Source organism: Carlito syrichta, unplaced genomic scaffold (assembly GCF_000164805.1).
Source record: "Carlito syrichta isolate Samal-C Ts95f unplaced genomic scaffold, Tarsius_syrichta-2.0.1 Scaffold303137, whole genome shotgun sequence".
In the NCBI taxonomy this organism is placed as follows: Eukaryota; Metazoa; Chordata; class Mammalia; order Primates; family Tarsiidae; genus Carlito; species Carlito syrichta.
This window is the reverse complement of record NW_007247233.1, coordinates 502,970-522,924: the sequence shown is the minus strand read 5'-3', so window position 1 is coordinate 522,924 and position 19,955 is coordinate 502,970. Positions and strand designations below refer to the sequence as shown.

Genomic DNA, 19,955 nt, shown 5'->3' with positions numbered 1-19,955 from the left:
AAAAAGCCCAAACCTCAGTCTTAAGCCTTCGATATTATGTTTTAAGTAAAATCTGTCATATCTAAATACAGGTTGAACTATATAAAGGTGCCCTTTTTCGATGAACATCGACAATTTTGTATATTTCAACCTCATCTATCTTTGGAAAGCATTCTTTCCATGACTAGAGGTATCCATTTATTTCACTTTCCATCTGGAGAACTAAAGCTACTATACTTGAAAAGGAAAATCTTGGAAACACTTTTAGATATCCTCTATGTTTTACTAAATGGAAGCATAGAGATTTATTATTTTACACATTTTACCACCTGTTTTCTGAATTCTTAAAGGAGATAAAGATTTCACACTTTATATTTTAATTTTTATTTTAAAGATGTAGGGTACAATTCAGAGTTAGGTATACAAATGGTCATTGTACAGGTAAAGCTTGAGCCTCACCCCAGACCCTACTTCACCTGATCTGAGATCAGGCACCCCCACTGATGAAGTATGTCCCCCCTCCTGGCAGTCTCCCACAAGATTTCACACTTTAGTATGAATAGGTCAACTATAAATATTTTTTGCCTTAAGGATGCGAATCACTGGACTGTTTTTATCAGAGGGAGTATAGGGCCTGCTTTTTTTTTAATACCTCTTTTATAGTATGTTTTTATCTAATTGAGATGAGATGAAATCACTACCAAAGACGGTAGGAGGGGTCATGAAAGTAGCCTTTTAGTTGCCAGATTTTAGGAAGGGAACAGAGCAGGTAAAGCAGTAAAACAAGATAACAGACATTCCCAATACCATCTCACTGAGCCTAAATGTAAAGGAAAAGCAAAACCTGTCACCTGCTGAGCTCCGAGTGGTGTGTATTCATGCAAAGCTCCAAGATGCCCTGGAGCCTGTACTGAACAGGTAGCCCTGATTTTTAATTTCCTTTCTTAGCATTGTGGGGTGTTGTCCAGACATAGACTGTTTTCTAGCTGTCCCCTCCTCAGGGAGTGGCTTCTGGCCAAGCCTGGTCTCTTGAAAGGTATGCATATTCCCAGTAATGAATCACTGGATGCTGGTGACTAAGCAAAGCTGCAAACAATGTAGTGTTAACTCTTAATCAATGCAATTGTAAACACTGGATAGGAATTAGAATGACGAACTTGACTGCTTCAACGATAAAACTGCTTAGGCTGTACTGCCGCAGTGCAGATTCTTCACCAAACTTGGTGCCTTCCTCCTGTAATAAACCAATGTCTTTCCCTACCTCTGGTGACTTCTTTGGAATTAGGTAAACATTACACACAAACGCTCTGAGATTTAGGGTCACCGCGTCACGGCATGGCGGAGAATGATAGGGGAAAAAAAGGCCATTTCCCCACTTGTTAACGTTTGCTCACCCAGCACTCGCCAAGAACAGTAAACGCCTGTCCAACTGCCTGCACTGTTTATGCAAAACCGGAAAGATGGGTTGGATCAGCGACTCCTCTTGAAAGTGGAGTTTCCTTATTCCAAAGTCCCGGCTGGCAGGTGACCTGAGTAAAGAAACAGCTCTCCCAGGGGGAAAGGAGGAAGGCAGTCTCCTGCCATTTCTTTTGAGATAGTTTGAGTGTACACACCAGGTCTCATTTCATCTTATACCTCCTGATGGGACGACCAGGCTCCGGAGGGCGGGCCACGTCCCCAACGCCCCCTCCTGTGAGTGGCAGGGGGCTGATCAGAGCCCGGCCACCTGCCTACAGCCTGCCCTTCGCTCCCAGACCCCCCGAGCAAGGACGCACTGGGAGAGGACATACAGCATGAGGACAGACAGCAAGAAGACAGGCGGCATGAGGAGGACGTGCAGCCTGACAGGCAGGACCGACCGCAGGGCCCTCCCCGTGGCATTCGCCTGGACGCTGGCTCTGCGGGGCTGAGCGGTCGAGCCCTAGTGGGGGTGTGTACTCACGGCTGCGCGCCTAGAGTGGGGAGGGAACCCACCCCGCACGGGACCCCCGCAGCCTCAGCCGGCCAGCGAAACGCACCCCCTCGACTCCTTCTCCCCACGTTTCTCAGCCCAGGCGGCAGGAAGAGCCGGTGTCCACGCGCGCGCTGCTACGGCGGCCGTCCGGGCCGAGTCGACACGCCGGAAGTGGGCGTGCCCGGACTTCCGGGTAGGCGGTGGGCTTTCGGGTTCCGGGTTTCCTGGTGGGAGCCGGGAACCGCCAGGAAAGTGGCCGGCGCTGCGGCCCGGGGACGGGGCCATGGAGAAGCTGCGGCGGGTCCTGAGCGGCCAGGACGACGAGGAGCAGGGCCTCACCGCGCAGGTAGCGAATCTGCACCCCGCCTCGGGGCTACCCGCCCGGACCCCGGGCCGCGGCGAGGACGGGCCGGAGCGGGTGCGGGGCCGGGGTCTGGTGGTCCCGGGGTCCGGGCCTCCTTGCGCGGCCACTTGACTTAGGAGGCTCCCCCACCCCCACCTCCTGGAAGAGGCGGGAACTTTCCGGCTCTCACGCGTTTACGTAAGCTCCCTTTGAGACCCGTCCCTGCTCCCCGCTTTTGGCCTGTGGCTCCCAGGAACCCGCTTTGCCGCCTGCCCCCTCTCCCGAGGACTCTCCGCCCCACGCTGCCCTCGCCCAGTCTCTCCTGGACCTTCTGAGGTTGGCGGAGGGGGGCGGGGGGCATTTGCCCTGCGAGCTGCGAGGTCCCACAGCACCTGCGTTTGCATCTGGAGGTAACTGACGTGTTGTGAGTGTGTGGAGTCTTTGGGCGTAGGGAGGCTGGAGGAGACACGGCACTGACAAGCGAAAGAATACGCAATTAAAGGTCGTCAGGGCAGTGAGTCTTGGTGAGAGTAAAAACAAAAAGTCGTGTGTCTGCGCTTTGCCCACGAGACTGATAAGGGTCACTTCCTTCAACACGAGGGTTAAAAATAGCGGAGCAGGAACTGCTCTGTAAGTATCTTTGTTTGCACACTAACAAATTCTCGTTTGCCTGTCACTGGAGTTGAACACTTAAAATCAGATTGTCTTCTGGAAGGATCTTTGATCCATCTCCTTTCCTGACTTCCTTCTTTGTCCTCATATTCAGCACTTCTTGTGAGCAGGGTTCTGGGCTAGTCTGTGTCGTTCAGAGAGTGTGAGGCAAGTGTCTGCTCTCACTGAAACCTGTGACTCTATCAGTAGTAACCCAAAAACCCAGAAGTAATAATGTTAGTAAAGCAGTGTGTGTTCTACCCTCTTCCTTTGATGTTCCTTGAATCACTACTATGTGTTCCACTTAACGGTCTGGGTCTGTGCTGTACAATACACCCTTGTAGCCACACGTGGGCATTTATTTATTTATTTATTTTTGAGTCGGAGACTCACTCTGTCGCCCAGGCTGGTGTGCAGGGGCACGCTTACAGCCACCACAGCCTCAACCTGCTGGGCTCAGGTGATCCTTCTGTCTCAGCCTACCAAGTAGCTGGAACTACAGGCATGCGCCACCACACCCAGGTACTTTTTTGATTTATTGTAGAGATGAGGTCTCGCTAGGTTGCCCAGGCTGGTCTCGAACCCGTGAGCTCAGGCAGTCCTCTCACCTTGGCCTCCCAAAGTGCTGGGATTATAAAGGTGAGCCACCGCCTGGTCATGTGGGCATTTAAATTTAAATTAGCCCTTTGCACCTGGAGACATTTCAAAGATCACCTACCAGCAACCTGACTGTACTTTTTAATGAAATGGTGAATAATTATTTTATTGTAATGATATTTGGATTATAATGGAATTTTGGACATTGAGGAACTTATTTATGACAAAAAAATCAAAATTTTATTTTATATTTTTCTAATGTGTGATAATATGTGAAGCAGTCAATGACATGCATTGTGGGTTCATTGATACATGCTGTGCAATAGTAATTTAATGTCTTCTACCTGGTGTTTTTGTATTTGAGCAGACAATGCAGTCTGGTTTTCTTTCTCCCACATTCATAATATGTAATTTGTTGTCCAATCTGTTGTTTAAAGACGATGTGGAAGGATGCATTTGTGATTCCTAAAAAAAAAAACCAAACACTTCTCAACTGATTGATCATATCTTAGTATATATTCCATCTCTTTATTTGCTTTTTTATGCAATTTGAATGGAAAACTTCAAGGAAACATACATTTTTGAAAAATTTGTGCTGGCATAAGTTTGTCCTAATCACCAGCACTCTCTTTATGTCCCCTCTTGGACATCAAGTGCTTTGCTAGATTTACAATATCCCCTTGGAGGGGTCATCCAAGTGCAAAGGGTTAACTAAATAAAATGTAAAATTCAGTTCCCCGGTCACCCCAGCCACATTTTGAGTATTCAGTGGGCACATGTGGTTAGTGGCTACTGCACTAGACAGTGCAGATATAGGACCATTGCCACTGCTGAAAGTTTACGAACAGTGCTCCCCTACACCTTGGAGATGGGAAGGTGAACAGTTACTTCTCTTGAACCCACTGTGTAGAGTGATCAAAGCTTAGAGTGACCGGTCTTGACAAATGCTGTGTGTTCATAGGAGATGGTCATTCATTCATTCAGTAAATATTTAAGTCCTACATGATGTTTGGCAATGTTCAGAATGCTGGTATTACAACAGGGATCAACACAAAGTCCTTCCCTACGTGGAACTTAACATTTTAATTAGGGAAACAGTCAGCAAACAAGTAAGGAATGTGTCACAGTGCTAAGTGCTATAGAAGTTAAAGTAGGCAGAGGAGGTTGGGATTGCATGTTATGTAGAGCCTCCTGGTTCGGGTGACATGAGCCTAGATCTGAAGAGCTGCAAGAGTGTCTGGGCAACCTGTGAATAAGGGCCTCCTAGGCTGACGGACCTGTGGATGCAAAGCCCTGAGCATGGAGCGTGGTCAGCACATTCAAGGCCCGAGTGACTGGAGCAGAGGCGCAGAGAAGAGGGGTGGGTGAGGGGGAGACAGGGGAGGCAGACTGGGGGTTCCTGATGATGTGGGGTCATGCAGGCCATAGAAAGTACTTGAGCTTTCCTCTGAGTGTGACCGGAAGCCTTTGGGCTTTGAGCAGAGTGGTGGTGTGTAGGGCTTGGACTTTAAGGGGTCACTCTGGCTGCACTGAGAAGAACAAACTGGGGGAACAAGGGGCGAGGCCCAGAGACAGGTCTGGAGACTGGTGCAGTTGTCCTGGTAAGAGACGATCACAGCCTGAGTCAGAGTGATGGAAATTACGGTGGTTTTAGAAAACTTGTAATGAGACTCTGCACATGGTTTGAATGTACAGCCAGCAGGATTGGCGGCTGATGGGTTGGATGTGTGGGAGAGGGAAGTGCCAGGGCTGCCCCCATCTGGTGTGACCTGAGCTGCCAGATACCGGCATGGGGAGGAGTGTCAGGACCTTAGGTCTGTGAAATAGCATTCAAGGGAAGTGTCGGGAGAGCAGGTGGACATGAGGTTCCGGGGTTTGTGGGAGGAAATAGTGTGAGGTTGATGAGCTTGCCAAGGGACTGTGTGCTGGTAGAAAGAGGTGAGGTCACCGTGACCTGTGGATGCCCAGTGTGGAGGTCAGGTCGAGGTGACTTGTGGATGTCTAGTGTGTAGCTTTGGAAGTGAGGTCGGGATGACCTGTGGATGTCCAGTGTGTGGCTTTGGAGGCGAGGTCAGAGGTAACCTGTGGATATCCAGCATTAACTTTGGAGGTGAGATCAGGGTGAACTGTGGATGTCCAGTGTGTAGCTTTGGAGGTGAGGTCAGGGTGACCTGTGGATGTCCAGTGTATAGCTTTGGAGGTGAGGTCGGGGTGACCTGTAGTGTCCAGCATTAGCTTTGGAGGCGAGATCAGGGTGACCTGTGGATGTCCAGTGTGTAGCTTTGGAGGTGAGGTCAGGGTGACCTGTGGTATCCAGCGTTAGCTTTGGAGGTGAGATCAGGGTGACCTGTGGATATCCAGTGTGTGGCTTTGGAGGTGAGGTCAGAGGTGGCCCTTGAATGTCCAGTGTTAGCTTTGGAGGTGAGGTTAGGCTGGCCTGTGGCTGTACAGTGTTTTGGAGGGTGAGTGGCAGGATGAGCAGGAGTACCAAGTACAGTGTGCAGGAAAGGGAGCAGGAGAGTGTGCCTGGAAGGGCAAGGTGGCCGGGATGTTGGTGGCCTCCTCAGCTGAGGGCAGATTACCAGTGGAGGCTGTTGGTCGTCACTTCCATGAGAGTAGGTTTGGTGGCCGGAGGGGGCAGAAGCCCAACTGACGTCCAGAGAGGATAGAAAGAGACAGTGGAGATGGTGAGTATCAGTATCTCAGTGGTCTTTGCTGTAGGGCAAAGAAATGGTGGAAGTTGGAGGATGGAGTAGGCCAGGGAACACAGTGCTCCTCCAGGGAAAACGCTGGGTGTGCATGCATCAGGGACAGCTCAGGACAGGGGAATGGATGATGCCGGCTTTGGGGGTCGAGACTTGGTGGGTGGACATGTGGTGGTAGTTTCATGATTTCTTAATTGCTCTCACCGAAATAGGAAATACGAGTATGGCTGGAAGTTTGGAGGAGGCAAGTCTCGGCATTAAGAGGAGGCATGAAGCAGTTATTTAAGAGCAGTGGGATGACAGGAAGGACAGTGGGCCTGCTGCAGCAGAGACCCCACTGGGGTCGGGGTCCTGAATCTGATGTGGGAGCCGGCAGGGGTGTGAGCTTCTTGCCAGCCGCACTCGGCAGCAGGAGTCCAGGGCAAAGAGTCAGGTTAACCAGGGCCAGGTTTTGCCTGGTGAACACATGGACACTTGGTGAACACAGGTGAACATGTTTCCTGAGGACCGAGGGTCAGGAAGTGGAGAATGTGTATCAGAAGTGACCACAGGAGAACAGGGGTGGGGGAGTTGGGAGGGTGCTAGGATCATGGCCTGTGGGTCACTAGAACATGGGAGGTGGTGGTCAGAAAGGGTGATCCTTGACATTGACATGATAGAGACTATTGGATTGCAGTGTGGTTATTATGACTAGATCTGGGGTCTGGGGACTGAAGTCAAGGAGAAGTAGATCGGTAGGAGAGAAGGCCAGCTGAGAGTCTCACAGTTTTGAAAAGTTTGTTTACTCCACTAATGAGGTCACCAAGCCTTAGGACAGTAGTGGTGGAGAGATGACAGTGAGGCACATGCAGAGACCTTCAGAGGGTGGGAGGTGTGATGGGGGTAGTAAGTGACACCCTGAGGGGGAGAAGCAAGGCTTGGCATGATGGCAGGACTTGAAAGCAGGTGTGGAACAGGAGGGGGAGAGATGCCTAGCTCACCACCATTCCAAGTGGTACAGGAGGCAGGGAGAGAACACTGGCCCCTGGAGACTGGATATATTTCAGACCCTGCAGGAAGAGAGCATGACTAGAGAAGAGAGGGAGGGTGGGGAGGTTTGCAAGGTGTTCGGGGTGGGTGGGAGATGGGGTTGGACTAAAAGTGCACAAACCTGAGCGGGTGGGGGGTGTCTGGGGGGCATTGAGCTGCCTGTGCTGCACCGCATAAGTGGGTGGAGGACGTGCCAGAATAGGTCATGGAGCAGTGACTCTCAGCTGGTTGAGGAGTTGAGTAGGACAGTGCAGGTCTTGGGGGAGTGTCCTGGGATGCAGCTGTGGTTTGCAACCAGGGAGAGGACACTTGGCCAGGGTTCTGGGGCCCCTGGGGGGGAGGGACGTGAGCCAGGCCTTAGAGAGTTGCTTATTCCTCCCTGAAGTCCTTCAGTGACTACCTGCAGCGCTTGAGTAAAATCTGATTCCCTTCCTGGACCCTTGGATTCCTATGATGCAGCCTGCTGTTCCTCCCTGGTGTTTGCCCCCCGCCCTCTCTCTTCCTCTGTCTGAACCCGAACCCATTTCTTCTGCCCAGGGCACGTGGCAGCCACTCTTTATTCTGGAATGCTAGCCTGGCTCCTTTCAGTGCTGGATACGTCACTTCCTTGTCTTCGCTCGGCCACCTCGTCAGAGAGGCCCTTCCTGACCCCAGTCCCTTTGCACCTGTCTTCTGACTAGTGCTGCTTCCCCACTTGAGTGTTCTCCCGTCAGGAGTGAGTTCTTGTCCAACTTGTTTCCTCTTGCATGTGCAGAACCTTCCTCATCCCTGCTGTGCAGTCACTGTTCAGGAGTACCTGTTGAGTGAGCAAATGGGTGAGTTATTAGCATTTGGAAAATACTGAGAGGGTGGCTGCCCGTTGGCAGTTGATTGACAAGGATGTAATTTGGAAGCGTTCTGCTACAGGGGTCTCTTGCTGGAGCCACCAGCTTCAATTGACAGACAATTTGCAAGCTGTCTTAGTCCATTTGGCTTGTCACAAAATGCCTTATGCTCAGTGACTTACAAACAACAGAAATTTATTTCTAAGAACAAGGCATCAGCAAATTCAGCATCTCCTGAACCCACTTTCTGATTCTTAGGTGGTACCTTCTCGCATCTTTGATCATAGCCAAAAGGCTGAGAAGCAATAGGTGGTGCCCTCTCCCTGTCTCCTCACATGGGGAGGCAGAGAGAATGTTAGTCTTTCCTGGTATTAGGGCACTAATCTCATCCATGAGGCTCCACCCTGATGACCTCATCACCTCCCGAAAGTTCCACTTCCTAGTACCATTACCTGGAGGATTTCAGCATATTCCAGGCAGGGGAGAAACATTCAATGCTTAAGCACAGAGGTTGAGACAGGTCATTTGCTTGTTGACTATTTCATATTTATAGATGGAAATAGGTTATTATGTTTCATTTCAAAGATCATCACCTGGAAGATGGGTAACAAGAGAAACATACCTAATATTGGGCAAATTAAGCTCTCTCTGCCTTTCTCACTGATAAAATTGTAAGAATGATACCAGCCTCATCTACTTCCCTTCCCTGTTGCCCCTGTGGACGTGGAGGAGGTGGATAGGGAGAGTGTAGGGATGGACAGGGAGGAAACCTTTCAGGTAGAAGGTACTAAGAGGCGGAGGAGACCCTGGAGAGAGTGTCAGGAGAGCGCTGTGGGGGGCAGAGAGCACCTGCAGGCAGGAGGGAGGGCCGATGTGTCCAGTGTCCAGTGCTGTTGAGACGGGGCGGACACTGGTCTCAAAAAATGTACCTAGAGTTAAGGACAGGGAAGTGACTTGAGTCTGCAGGTTTTGGCCAAGTGGGAGTAAGCTAGAATGGTCAAGGGTTAGGTCCCAGCTGCTTTGCGCCGGGGGAGATCCTGTCCATGCCCCATGTAGGAAGACCTCTGCCCACAACCTCGGATATGAAACCCTGGGATAGAGCACTGGGGCTGGGAATGAGGGTATGTGAGAGGGTATGCCCGGCTGGTGCCGAGACCTTGACTGCACCTTCCACAGGGACCGCTGTGCCCTGGCTGTGTACCTCATCCTATGTGCAGAGAGAGGGCAACTCCCTCCAGGCCTGCCAGGTGGAGCCTGTGAAACTGCTCACGCCAGGCCTGGAGATCATTCATTGTGTCACAGTGTGAATGTAAGTGTTCCCCAACATTCATGTGTCAAAACAGTCCTTAGCATGTTAGTATTAAGAGGTGGGGCTTCGGGGTGTGATTAAGGATAGAATTAGTGCCCTCATAAAAGGCTCCAGAGGGACCTGTCACCCCTCTACTGTGTGAAGACTCAGCTGGAAGGTGTCTGTGAACCAGAGAGCAAGCCCTCCCAGAGAGGGAGCCCTCCCAACACTGCATCTGCTGGAGCCTTGATCTTGGTCTTCCAGGCTGCAGAACTGTGAGAAACAAGCTTCTATTGTTTATAAGCCCCCTAGGCTATGAGGTCTTTGTTATAGTAACCAGCCAGCTTCCCACCCAGCACTTAGAACAGCACTCAGCTACACACAGTGTTTGTTGAGCCAGTTAGTGAATGAATGAATGAGGTGAACCAACTAGTGAATGAATGAATATGCAAGGCTAGAGGGTGAAGTCAGGCAAGTTTTTGTTTAAGATAGAAGAGCCTTCAGCATGTTTGAGAGTTGGTGGGCATGGTCTCAGAACATGGTTCACTAGAGGAAAAACCCCGATAGTGCGAATTCTCTGGGCGGGTCCATGCTGGACTCTAAAGCAGGGTGAGCAGATTGGCCTTGGAGGGGGAAAAACCCCTCCCTGAGGAATGGGGATGCAGGAGTTGGGTGTCCCTGCTGGTGGCTTGGTGACTGGTAGCAGCAGGGAGGTGAGGACATCCCTCGGGGGCTGGAGTTTTGTGTATGGAGTTGGAAATCTGTCTACCTAGAGGGAAGTGTGGGCTGGGAGGTGGGGCTTGACTGGATAAGAGTTAGGACACAGGTGACCTAACGGCAGGCATCAGGCAGTGGACCCGCGGTGGGAGGTTGACAAGGACAGTTAGGACGCCTTGGAGTGAGGAGGGCAGGCTGGACTCACAGTGGAGTTTTGCTGGCTGGTGCAGCAGAAGGGACTTTGCATGACCTGTTGAAGCGACAGGCCGTATAGTTTCCTCCTAGAAAGAAAGAAGGGTCAGGTAGTGGGGCCAGAAGGGTCAGAGGGCAGTGGCTTCACCTTTGAAGATGGGTGATTGCAGGTAGTAAGAGTGCCCTGGGATGGACCGCTGAGTGGTGTGGAGAGGAAGGGCCATTGGAGCCAGGGGATGAGGAACAGAAGAAGGCCAGGCTGCCCACGTGGACATCGTGACAGGTGCTGCCAGGATCCGGGGGCTCCTGTGATCGGGCCAGGAATGGGGGCAGCAGGCAGCTCAGGGGCAGGGTGGATGCTTGGCTTCCTTCTTTGGGAACAGAGACGTGAAATAATGGATGGCGTTGGGGGGTGGGGGCGGTTAATGTGTGTATTTATTCTAAGACTAAATTTTAGAGATCCACAAAAGCTGGTTTTGGCGGGATGTTTGCAATGTGGTTGGGAAAGGGCAGCGCGTAATGCTTATACTCCCGCGGGCCTGGTGGTGGGGCTCCCCTGTCCCTGTGGCACTACCTGGCTTCCTTCCATGCTGCAGTTGTGCGTGCCTTTCCAGTTAGGAAGTCAGACGGCTAGGGTTTGTTTCTGTGTCCAGGACAATTGGGAAGACTTGAGACAGGCCATTTGCATGTGGACTAAATATTCCATGTTTACAGATGTACATAATGTGTCATAAAGTTTCATCATAAAGATCATTATATGGAAGATGGCACCGAGAGGAAAGGGCCTGCTGTAGTTCAAGGAGCCACACTGTTTTAGTGCTGAGACAAAGAGAAGCCAGTAGTTGGCACTTACGAACACGGGGTGATTTGAACTCATAAAAGAAAGTAAAAAAGGGCACTTTTCCTCTTGTTAAATCCTTCTCACATCTGGTGGACTCACACTAACCTTTCGAAATCATGATTAGTGTACTCTTTCTTTTGTTAATTGACAAAAATTATATACATATTTGTCGTGCACAACAAGATGTTTGGATATTTGTATACATTGTAGAATGACTGAATAAAGCTGATTAACATGTCTGCATTTCTTTAACAGATCATTTGCTATGTGGTGCCATCTTTAGGGTTTATTCTGTTCTATGTAGTTAAAATATACTTGGTATGTATTCCTCCTGATCAGTGGGAGTGAAATTTAGATGTTTTCATAGACCAGTTTATCCTTTGTTTAAAATTAAGTGTTCAGTTTTGGTATAAACAAGTGACATTGCTGAAAACTAGAGTGTGTGAATTGAAGCAAAGATGAAAAAACATTTAAAATGTGTTTAAAAAGTGATACATGTTTCATTGACAGAATATTTAGTTATTTTTATCTACTTTTCATGCTACGTAAGGATTCACAGGTTAACCTATCGAGGTAAGGAATGTCACCAAAGGTATTTTGAGTTGTCGTACATAAAACTCTCCTTTTGTTTCATTATTCCTAAAAATACATTGTAAGCATATAGTCTTATTTTTAAGTGTATATGGTAGTATAAATTTGAAATTTAAATTTTGGATTATAAATCTTTATAATTCTAGTTTCTTGAAGCAGCAGCTGCTGATACCCCACAGACTTACTGGGAAACTATTGTGATAATACTTGGGCGTCTGAATGTGTTTACTCTGTCACTGCTGCATGCTGGATTGTCATACTGTGCAAAGCCTACATGGTGATTTCTACTTTTTCCCCCCACATAATTTGGTTAGAATTTGCATGCCATGTAGGAATGTTGTTGCTTTAGTATTAGTTATTCTTTCAAAATGTGTGTTTATGTTGGTTGAGAAGATGACTAAGGCTTTCTTGAGCTGGACTTGAACTCGGGATGTGCATTGTCAAATGGGCACTGTGGTGGGCTCTGCTGGTGCCCACCCAGCCTCCCTCCATCAGGTGGGCTGGCACCTCTGGCTGCGGGTGCTGAGTGCTGTGCCTGCCAGTCCCCCTGGACCTTGTGGTCATCCCTGCCCCCTAGCTGCAGCCAGTGCTGGCTGGTGGGAGCCTATTCCGCGAGGCCTGCCCTTGCCTCCAGCAGGATTTTACAGTGCAGTTGACACTGCAGGCCCAGCTGCACCAGCACAACCATGTCCTTGCCATGGTCCTTGCACTGCCCTATCCAGCTTCCCTCACGTCCTTAAGGGCTTCTGCAGAGAGCAGTGCCTGCCTATGTACCCCAGCTCAGGCTCTGCATCTAGGGAATCTCACCGTGAATGCCCTAAGACCGTGGAAACTGAGGACATTGATGGGCCCTGTGTGCCCAACACCACTTAGGCAGTATCAGCACATACCCGGCTTGTATATCTGTGTCTGTCTTCCTAATCCTCGTATGTCTCATATGTTGTGTTATTTTATCCATGTCGTATATCTCATATGTCGTGTTATTTTATCCTTCACAGGTAAGGACTTTTGTGAAACATAAAACACTATCTTTATCAGACTTAGCAAAAACAACCGTTATTCCTCAGTATCATCTGACACCCAGACTATGTTCATGTTCCCCTCAACAACCATGGAAACTGAGTATTCTTAAATGACACCACAGTATGCAGAATGAACGAGACTCACTGCATGTGTGAAGGCTGTGCTTTAGTTTGGCATAGAGAATCATGGTATGTGGTAGTTCCGAGCAGATCCTGAATCTCTACGCTCTTCATCCAGGTCCTGGACTCCTCGTCCCTCAGTTTCAGCACCCGGTTGAAGTGGTTTGCCATATGCTTCGTGTGCGGCGTCTTCTTTTCTATCCTTGTGAGTTAAGGCTTTATGTTGGTTTATAATTTTTATTTTATATTAGACTAATAATTCCATTTGGCGCCAGAAGACAACCTACTTTATCTAAATCTCTGTTAGACTGTTTTGATGGAACATGTTTAGTCAACTGGAGTAAAGGGGTGAGATCAATCAAAAAGATGTAGAAATTAATATTTGAGGGATTTTGATGAAATGGTGAAATAAGTTTAAGAAAAATCAGTGTGAAGAGAGCTGGAGAGTCAGTAATTTAGGTGTGTTTATTATCTTTAACATGAATATTTAATTTAAATAGAGTAAGATTTACTGATACGTACAAAGAAAGTTTTGTTATGGTTCATTTATATGTAATCATGGAAATAGGCAGAAGACTGAAATTAGTGTATAACATCAAAAAGTAATTGGTTATTTTTCCTGTATAATCAGACTATATACAAGCACATTTATACTTAACTATATTATTATGTGATATTTATAGTATGACTGTAGTAGCACATTTACATTATAAGTCATTCAAACTGTACAATTATTTCCAAATAACTGTGCTGTTTTAACTTAGGGCACTGGATTGCTGTGGCTTCCGGGCGGCATAAAGCTCTTTGCAGTGTTTTATACCCTTGGCAATCTTGCTGCCCTAGCCAGGTATGTATGTACTTTTGGCTTCTCAAAATGCTTTGTTTATTCTTGCTACTAAATTTGCCTTCTTAATAAATACTTTCCCAAAAGAGTATGTTTTCTATAACTCTGTACAGATTGTGAATTCAACCACAGAATTTACATTCACCTAATAAATATTTATTGATTCTGCTGTGTGCCGGCTCTCATAATAGATGTTGTATTAATGATAATGGCCAACACCTAGGAGGCACTTACTGTGTGCCAGGGACTGTTCTACTCTTTTATGTGTGTGGCCGCAAGTTGAAGAGGCAGGTAGCGTTGCCATCCCTGTGTGTAGCTGGAGATGGTGGCCCGTGGTGAGTCCCGTGGTAATGTACCAGCCACTTTGGCTGGGTGGGACTTAGGGTGAATGGTGGGCTGCAGAGCCCAGACTTACTGCTGCTACGCTCTAGTCCTTGCTCTTGTGGAGTTTACGTTTTAATGAGGGTGGTGGTCACACGAAAAGCTGGAAAAATATCAGATGGTATTGGAGCTGTGCAGAGAATTAAGGTAGCATAAGGCAGCTGTGACTGAGTGTGGCTTTAGGGTGGGTATTTGGGATTTTTCATTGAGAATTTTTGATGCTTCTTTGGGTATGTTGATTTTCCATTTTCTGCTGCTGTAACAGAATACTACAGATTGACTAATTTATAAAGAATAGAATACTCATTTCTTACAGTTCTGGAGACTGGGAAGTCCGAGATCACAGCACTGGAGTTTTGGTTGTCTGGGGAGGGATGGGTCTCCGGAGGAGAGGAATGCAGCATCCCCATGTGGCAGAAGAGGGCAAGAGGTGCTTGGGTGAAGCCTCTCCTGTAAGGGCCTGGTCCGTTTCACACAGGAGGGACCCTCAGCCTAATCACCACCTGATATCATCACACTGAGAACTCCTAAACTTTGGGAGGGAGACATGTTCAAACCTCAGCATATCTGTTGGAATAGTTGTAAAGCTTTTTCCTAATGTTAAGGAAACAATAAAACAGATTTAGGTAGAGCTTTTAATTAAACTAGCGTAGGGTTTGTTTTTTTTTTTTAAAGCTATGTACTTCTGCATAGCCAGACAAATGAGTAGACACAAATCTGTTATTATCTTTGTTTCACATAGTACATGCTTCTTAATGGGACCTATGAAGCAACTGAAGAAAATGTTTGAAACAACAAGATTGCTAGCAACAATCCTTATGCTTGTAAGTAAATAATGATTACTGAAAGTGTTATATGGAAGTGCTTCTGGTATTATTTTATGAATAGTTGCCCGTTCTCACATGTGTGCCATTGTTATATTTCTCATTAAGTATAACAATTGTATCCTCAGGGCTGTGTGGTGAAGAATTAAGGCAGTCCAGTGTGACCTGAGGTTCCTGGTTGAGCAGAGTTTGCCCTGCATATGTGTCTGACATAGCCGGAAATGTTTTCAGGCCCCGCAGATTGTCTCAGTGAATTGCTCTTTGCACCCTTTGGTGGGTAGGGATAGAAGTCAGGTCACTCTGTGATCATCAGAATCCTCTCAGGGAGCGTTGGCATTCTTTGTCACCAGGCTTCTGTCCCATCTGTTTGCCTACTTGTTAAATACTTCTAACAGTATGGCTTCTGTGACAGCACCTCTCATGTGCCATTTCAGTGCACTGGTTCTATACCCAACTCCACTCTCAGGCCATCACTCTTTTTTTGTTTTGTTTTGTTTTCTTTTTTGAGTTGGAGTCTCACTCTGTCGCCCAGGCTGGAGTGCAGTGGCATGCTCACGGCCACCGCAGCCTCGACCTTCTGGGCTTAGGCAGTCCTTCCGCCTCAGACTCCCAAGTAGCTCGTCTCTCACCATGGCTGGCTGACTTTTTTTAATTGTAGAGACGAGGTCTTGCCAGGTCCCCAGGTTGATCTTGAACCTTGAGCTCAGGCAATCCTCTTGCCTCTGCCTACCAAAATGCTGGGATTATAGACATGAGCCACCGCGCCTGGCTCATCACCCTTAAATGAAGTATTCCTCTATCTGGAGCCTGCATGGGCGTAGCTGAGGGTTGTACTTGTGCTTGGAAGGTAAGTGTCCATCATCACGCTTTTGGTGCTGAGCTGGTCACTGTCATGTGTCCCCTGGAAAGGGAACCCCCTTCCCTTCTCTACTCTGCCTCCAGTTACACAAAGATTTCTTGGGTCTCTTGTGGATTTCTTCTACCTTCAAACATTTACAGTATTTAAAGAATTTCAGTATCACCATTAGCAGTGTTTAATTTTTACTTGTAACTATTAGCATTAGCTTTTCAAACACTGCTAACTTATGTTAATTCTAAGTAAGAAAATGTTTCTTTTTTATTATTTATTTTAATAGCTTTGAGAGATACAAATAGTTTTTGTCTGGGCTTTAAGAGTACCCTCCACCCCTACCTGTGAACATTGTACTCACTAGGGGATTTTTCTCCCTTCCTCCCCTTCCTCCCTACCCCCTCTGAGTCACCAGTGTCTACAATACCATTTTCTATGTCTTTGTGGATCCTTAGTTTAGCTCCCACTTATGTGAGAACATGTGGTGTGGTTTTCTGTTCCTGTATTCGTTCACCTAGGATGAAGTTCTCCAGTGCCATCCAAGTTGCTGGAAGAGACATTATTTCATTCTTTTTGATGTCTGAATAGTATTCCATGGTGTGTATAGACCGCATTTCATCATCCACTGACAGGTTGATGGGCTTTAGGTTGATTCCCCATCTTTGCAATTGTGAATTGTGCTGCGATGAACTTGTGGATGTAGCTGTCTTGGTTATATAATGACCCCTACTCTTTAGGGTGGATAACTTTAGGATTGCTGGATCAAATGGCAGGTCTACTTTTAGTTCTTTGAGAAGTCTCCATCTCACTTTCCATAGAGATTGTACTAATTTACACTCCCACTAACAGAGGAAATGTTTCTTAACTGTAATCTGTTAGCAGTCTTCTTCCATCTCCTAACCAGAGAAAAACTCATTTTAGCTTATTTTTTATATCTTCATTCAGCTTTATATTTTATTACCACTTTTATAACTATTCCAATTATTCTGAATTTCTTATATTAGCATATATACCAACATATATGTTAACACTTTACCTAGATTACTAAGAAATTGACTTTCATTATTAGACTATAAGAAGTTTATATGCCACCAAGATGTTTCTTAGATTTGTTTTATTTAAGATATCCTGGCACTTATCACCTCACCTTTTTAGTACTGTACTATGCCTTACACAAACAAGCATCATGCCAAGAGAATGTTGGAACATTCAGACATGTCAGTATTCCCCACCATGAAGGCTGTGCTCGGTTTGATGTGCTGTTCTGATGAGACCATACCTGATAATGATGTAAGGGGCTCCAGCACTTCCCCGTGACAGCCCCTCACTCAAGCCCATCACAGGCTTATTCTGATTTACTCTTTACAACAGCCCTTTAAATCAGGCAGGTTGAAACCAAGGTCTAGGCAGATGACACCTCCCAGCGGGGGATCTCCTTAGGTCTTTCTGGTCAAACACCTGACCTACTAGGCTCATGCCCAAGGCCTGCTGGCTTTATAGGGATATGGGATGGTAGTGTGATCTTTTTGTGTGAAAAATCATTGCTGTGGAGTCCTTCTGTACAGCTGAGTCGAATAGAATGCACTGTGTTTTAGCAGTTGTACTAATTGGTAGCTTCTGGTGCTGTTACTAAACATTAACATAAGCATTCATAAGAACAACTTTTTATCACTTTAACACCTCCTTCTGGTCTTTCAGTTTACTTAATCAACAGATCATTTATTAGGTGGTTCGAATTTGCCAAGGAATATTGCAGTCATAGACTTTAAAATCATGTTCATGGAGTGTGTAAGCAAAACTGGTCGACTATCTTACTAGGTTTGCTCTGTAGTATATTATCTCTGCAAACAAATGCATTTTTATTAGGCTTTGAAAGGATCTCAGATTTGTAATTCACTCTTCCTTCCCCTATAGCTATGCCTCGTGCTTACCCTGTGTGCTGCTCTTTGGGTAAGTTATATTAGCCACACTGGCTTTGTGCTAACTCTGCATCTCCTCACCAGGTGAAGTGTCATCACACCATCAACTCAAAGTCTGTTTTGTTCAAACCCTCCACACATTAAGAATCCTTAGAATTTGATATGGCAATATCCAGCTAATAGCCAAAGCATGGTAAATTCTATTGTCTACAGCATAAAGAGTTAATAAACATATGTGTACTCACTCCACTTACCCACTTCTGCACCAGGTTGGCTCCTAACAGCTCCTGTGTGGTGGGAGGCATTTGCTCAGGCTTGAGACATAGATTTCAGGTTCTGGTATTGTTTAGTACCCTGTTTGCTTATAAACAGTAGATTAAAAATAAAGAAGTGAGTAAAAATAATGATGGACAAGAATTGTCACAATAGATCACTTAAAAGTCGCCATGGAAACTGTATTCTTCCAAAAAATTACAATAAAATGCCATTTTCCCTTAAAAAGTAAGAGGAGGTATAAGAGAGTAAGATGTGTGAGTTCCACATGGTGTGGCTCTAACGAAGTGGGACTTTAAATGCTGATTTCTAGAAAGGGTGCCATTAAAGACCTGACCTTTATGAGTTTAATATTTTCAGCCTATGCACAGTTGTTTCAGTAACATTTATTTAAAGTAAAAAATGTGCAGTACTTAAATAAATGGATACAGACAGTTTTAGAATGGAAGTGTACTTTATGGATATTTAAGTTTCAGATCAACTGTGTCTTAAGTTTATAAGACTTTAATAAAATAAATGGAGCTATCATCTACACTTTTGATGGGGAAGAAGAATTAAACTTGATTGGGAAAAATATTTTTGAAGCTTCTGGCCTCACCATTCCTCTGTTTTACTGTTTTCAGCACAAAAAGGGACTGGCCTTGTTATTCTGCATATTGCAATTCTTGTCAATGACCTGGTAAGTGTTTTCTAGTACAAGTTAAAATTAAAGAGTTAAAACCGTTGGAGATGCAGTAAGCTTTTGTTTGCAGCCTGTGGCCGTGGCTTCTTGTCCTCTGGTTGGAGCCCAAGTCCTGAGCCTTCAATGAGGCTGAGGAGGGGAGGTGGGCTGAGTCCTGCAGGGCCTGGCAGGGCAGCTCCATGGGCTGGTTAACAGGAGCTGTGGAGGTGGGCTTCCCAGTGGTGGGGTGGGCTGCAGTGCTCACATGGTTACAGGGTGACATACCCATCCTTTTCTGACATGAGAAGGAAGGTGGTGAGAAGTACAGGCATATAACCGTGTGAGGCCATGGCGCAGGGCCAGGGCACAGGACCAGCCCACGGAAGGAGTTCCCATTGCTATGCGCTTGGGCTGAGTGGTTTCTAGGTGAAATGTGTTCTAGTGTTGACCCTGGCCCTGTGGTATCTGGAGGTATCTTCTGCACTGGCAGTGATGAAATACTTTTTCAGCCCCAACTGGGATCTCAGACATAGATCTGAGCCGCCTTTCTCACTTTCTCTCCTGGTAGTTTCCTCTCTCTATCTCTCCCAGTTCTCAGTCAAGCCCTGGTTCCTGGCCAGATTACTACTTCTCCCCCTCCCCCGCCCCCTCCCTGTTTCCCTCCTCCCCTCTGCTTGGGGTCTTGCACTGCCTTGAATCCACTGGCAGAAAAGGCCAGGAATATTTGACAGACTGATTAAATGTGCTCTGTGGCCCTTTGGGCTGCTCGTGTTCAACAATGGAAAATCTTTCTTTTTTCTTTTGAGCAAAGGCCCTGTTTGCCTTCTCCTCGCCAGCCAGCCCCTTCCTGATTTTGCTGTTGTACGTTGTAACCCTCTGATGATACCCAGTCTGGGATCTGTTTTTTTTTTGACCCTGTTTGTACCTTTCCACTGAGAAGTGACATCAGTGAATGCTAAATGTAGTTGTCTACATATTTCACATTAACCATGTGATTTTACTCTCATTGGTATATGAAGAAACTTAAATTGATTCTCTTGGTTATTTTCTCTAGAATTTTGCCTTTTATTATCTATATCTAATAATTGATTTTTCCCTGAAGGAGAATCTAATTTATTCTGTTATGTTACATTTTCTGTTAATAACTTAAGAGGGCAGATTTTTTATTCTAAGAAGCTCAAACTTCAGCATGTGTTAGAATCAACTAGAACATTTTTATTACAATACAGTGGACAGCTCCCTTATTGCTGTTCTGCTGCTTTCTCGAGCACACTCAGTAAACCTGTTTTCTACTCTACTCTAACTTAGGCGAATACTTGAACTGCTGGTGACCCTGGCTGTCTGGTCTCT

General features: G+C 46.6%; 1 protein-coding gene across 1 annotated transcript in view; it reads left to right on the top strand.

The window, feature by feature from the left end:
- The first annotated feature begins 2,106 nt into the window (after positions 1-2,106).
- The window catches only part of SFT2D1 (SFT2 domain containing 1), a 20,963-nt gene continuing 3,114 nt past the window's right edge, over positions 2,107-19,955 (top strand). The window contains exons 1-6 of the mRNA XM_008057825.2: positions 2,107-2,279; positions 12,972-13,058; positions 13,618-13,700; positions 14,821-14,902; positions 17,667-17,702; positions 18,568-18,623. Of these exons, the coding sequence (XP_008056016.1) occupies positions 2,217-2,279; positions 12,972-13,058; positions 13,618-13,700; positions 14,821-14,902; positions 17,667-17,702; positions 18,568-18,623 (407 nt within the window). The 5' untranslated portion in view covers positions 2,107-2,216. The remainder of the gene's footprint in view (positions 2,280-12,971; positions 13,059-13,617; positions 13,701-14,820; positions 14,903-17,666; positions 17,703-18,567; positions 18,624-19,955) is intronic.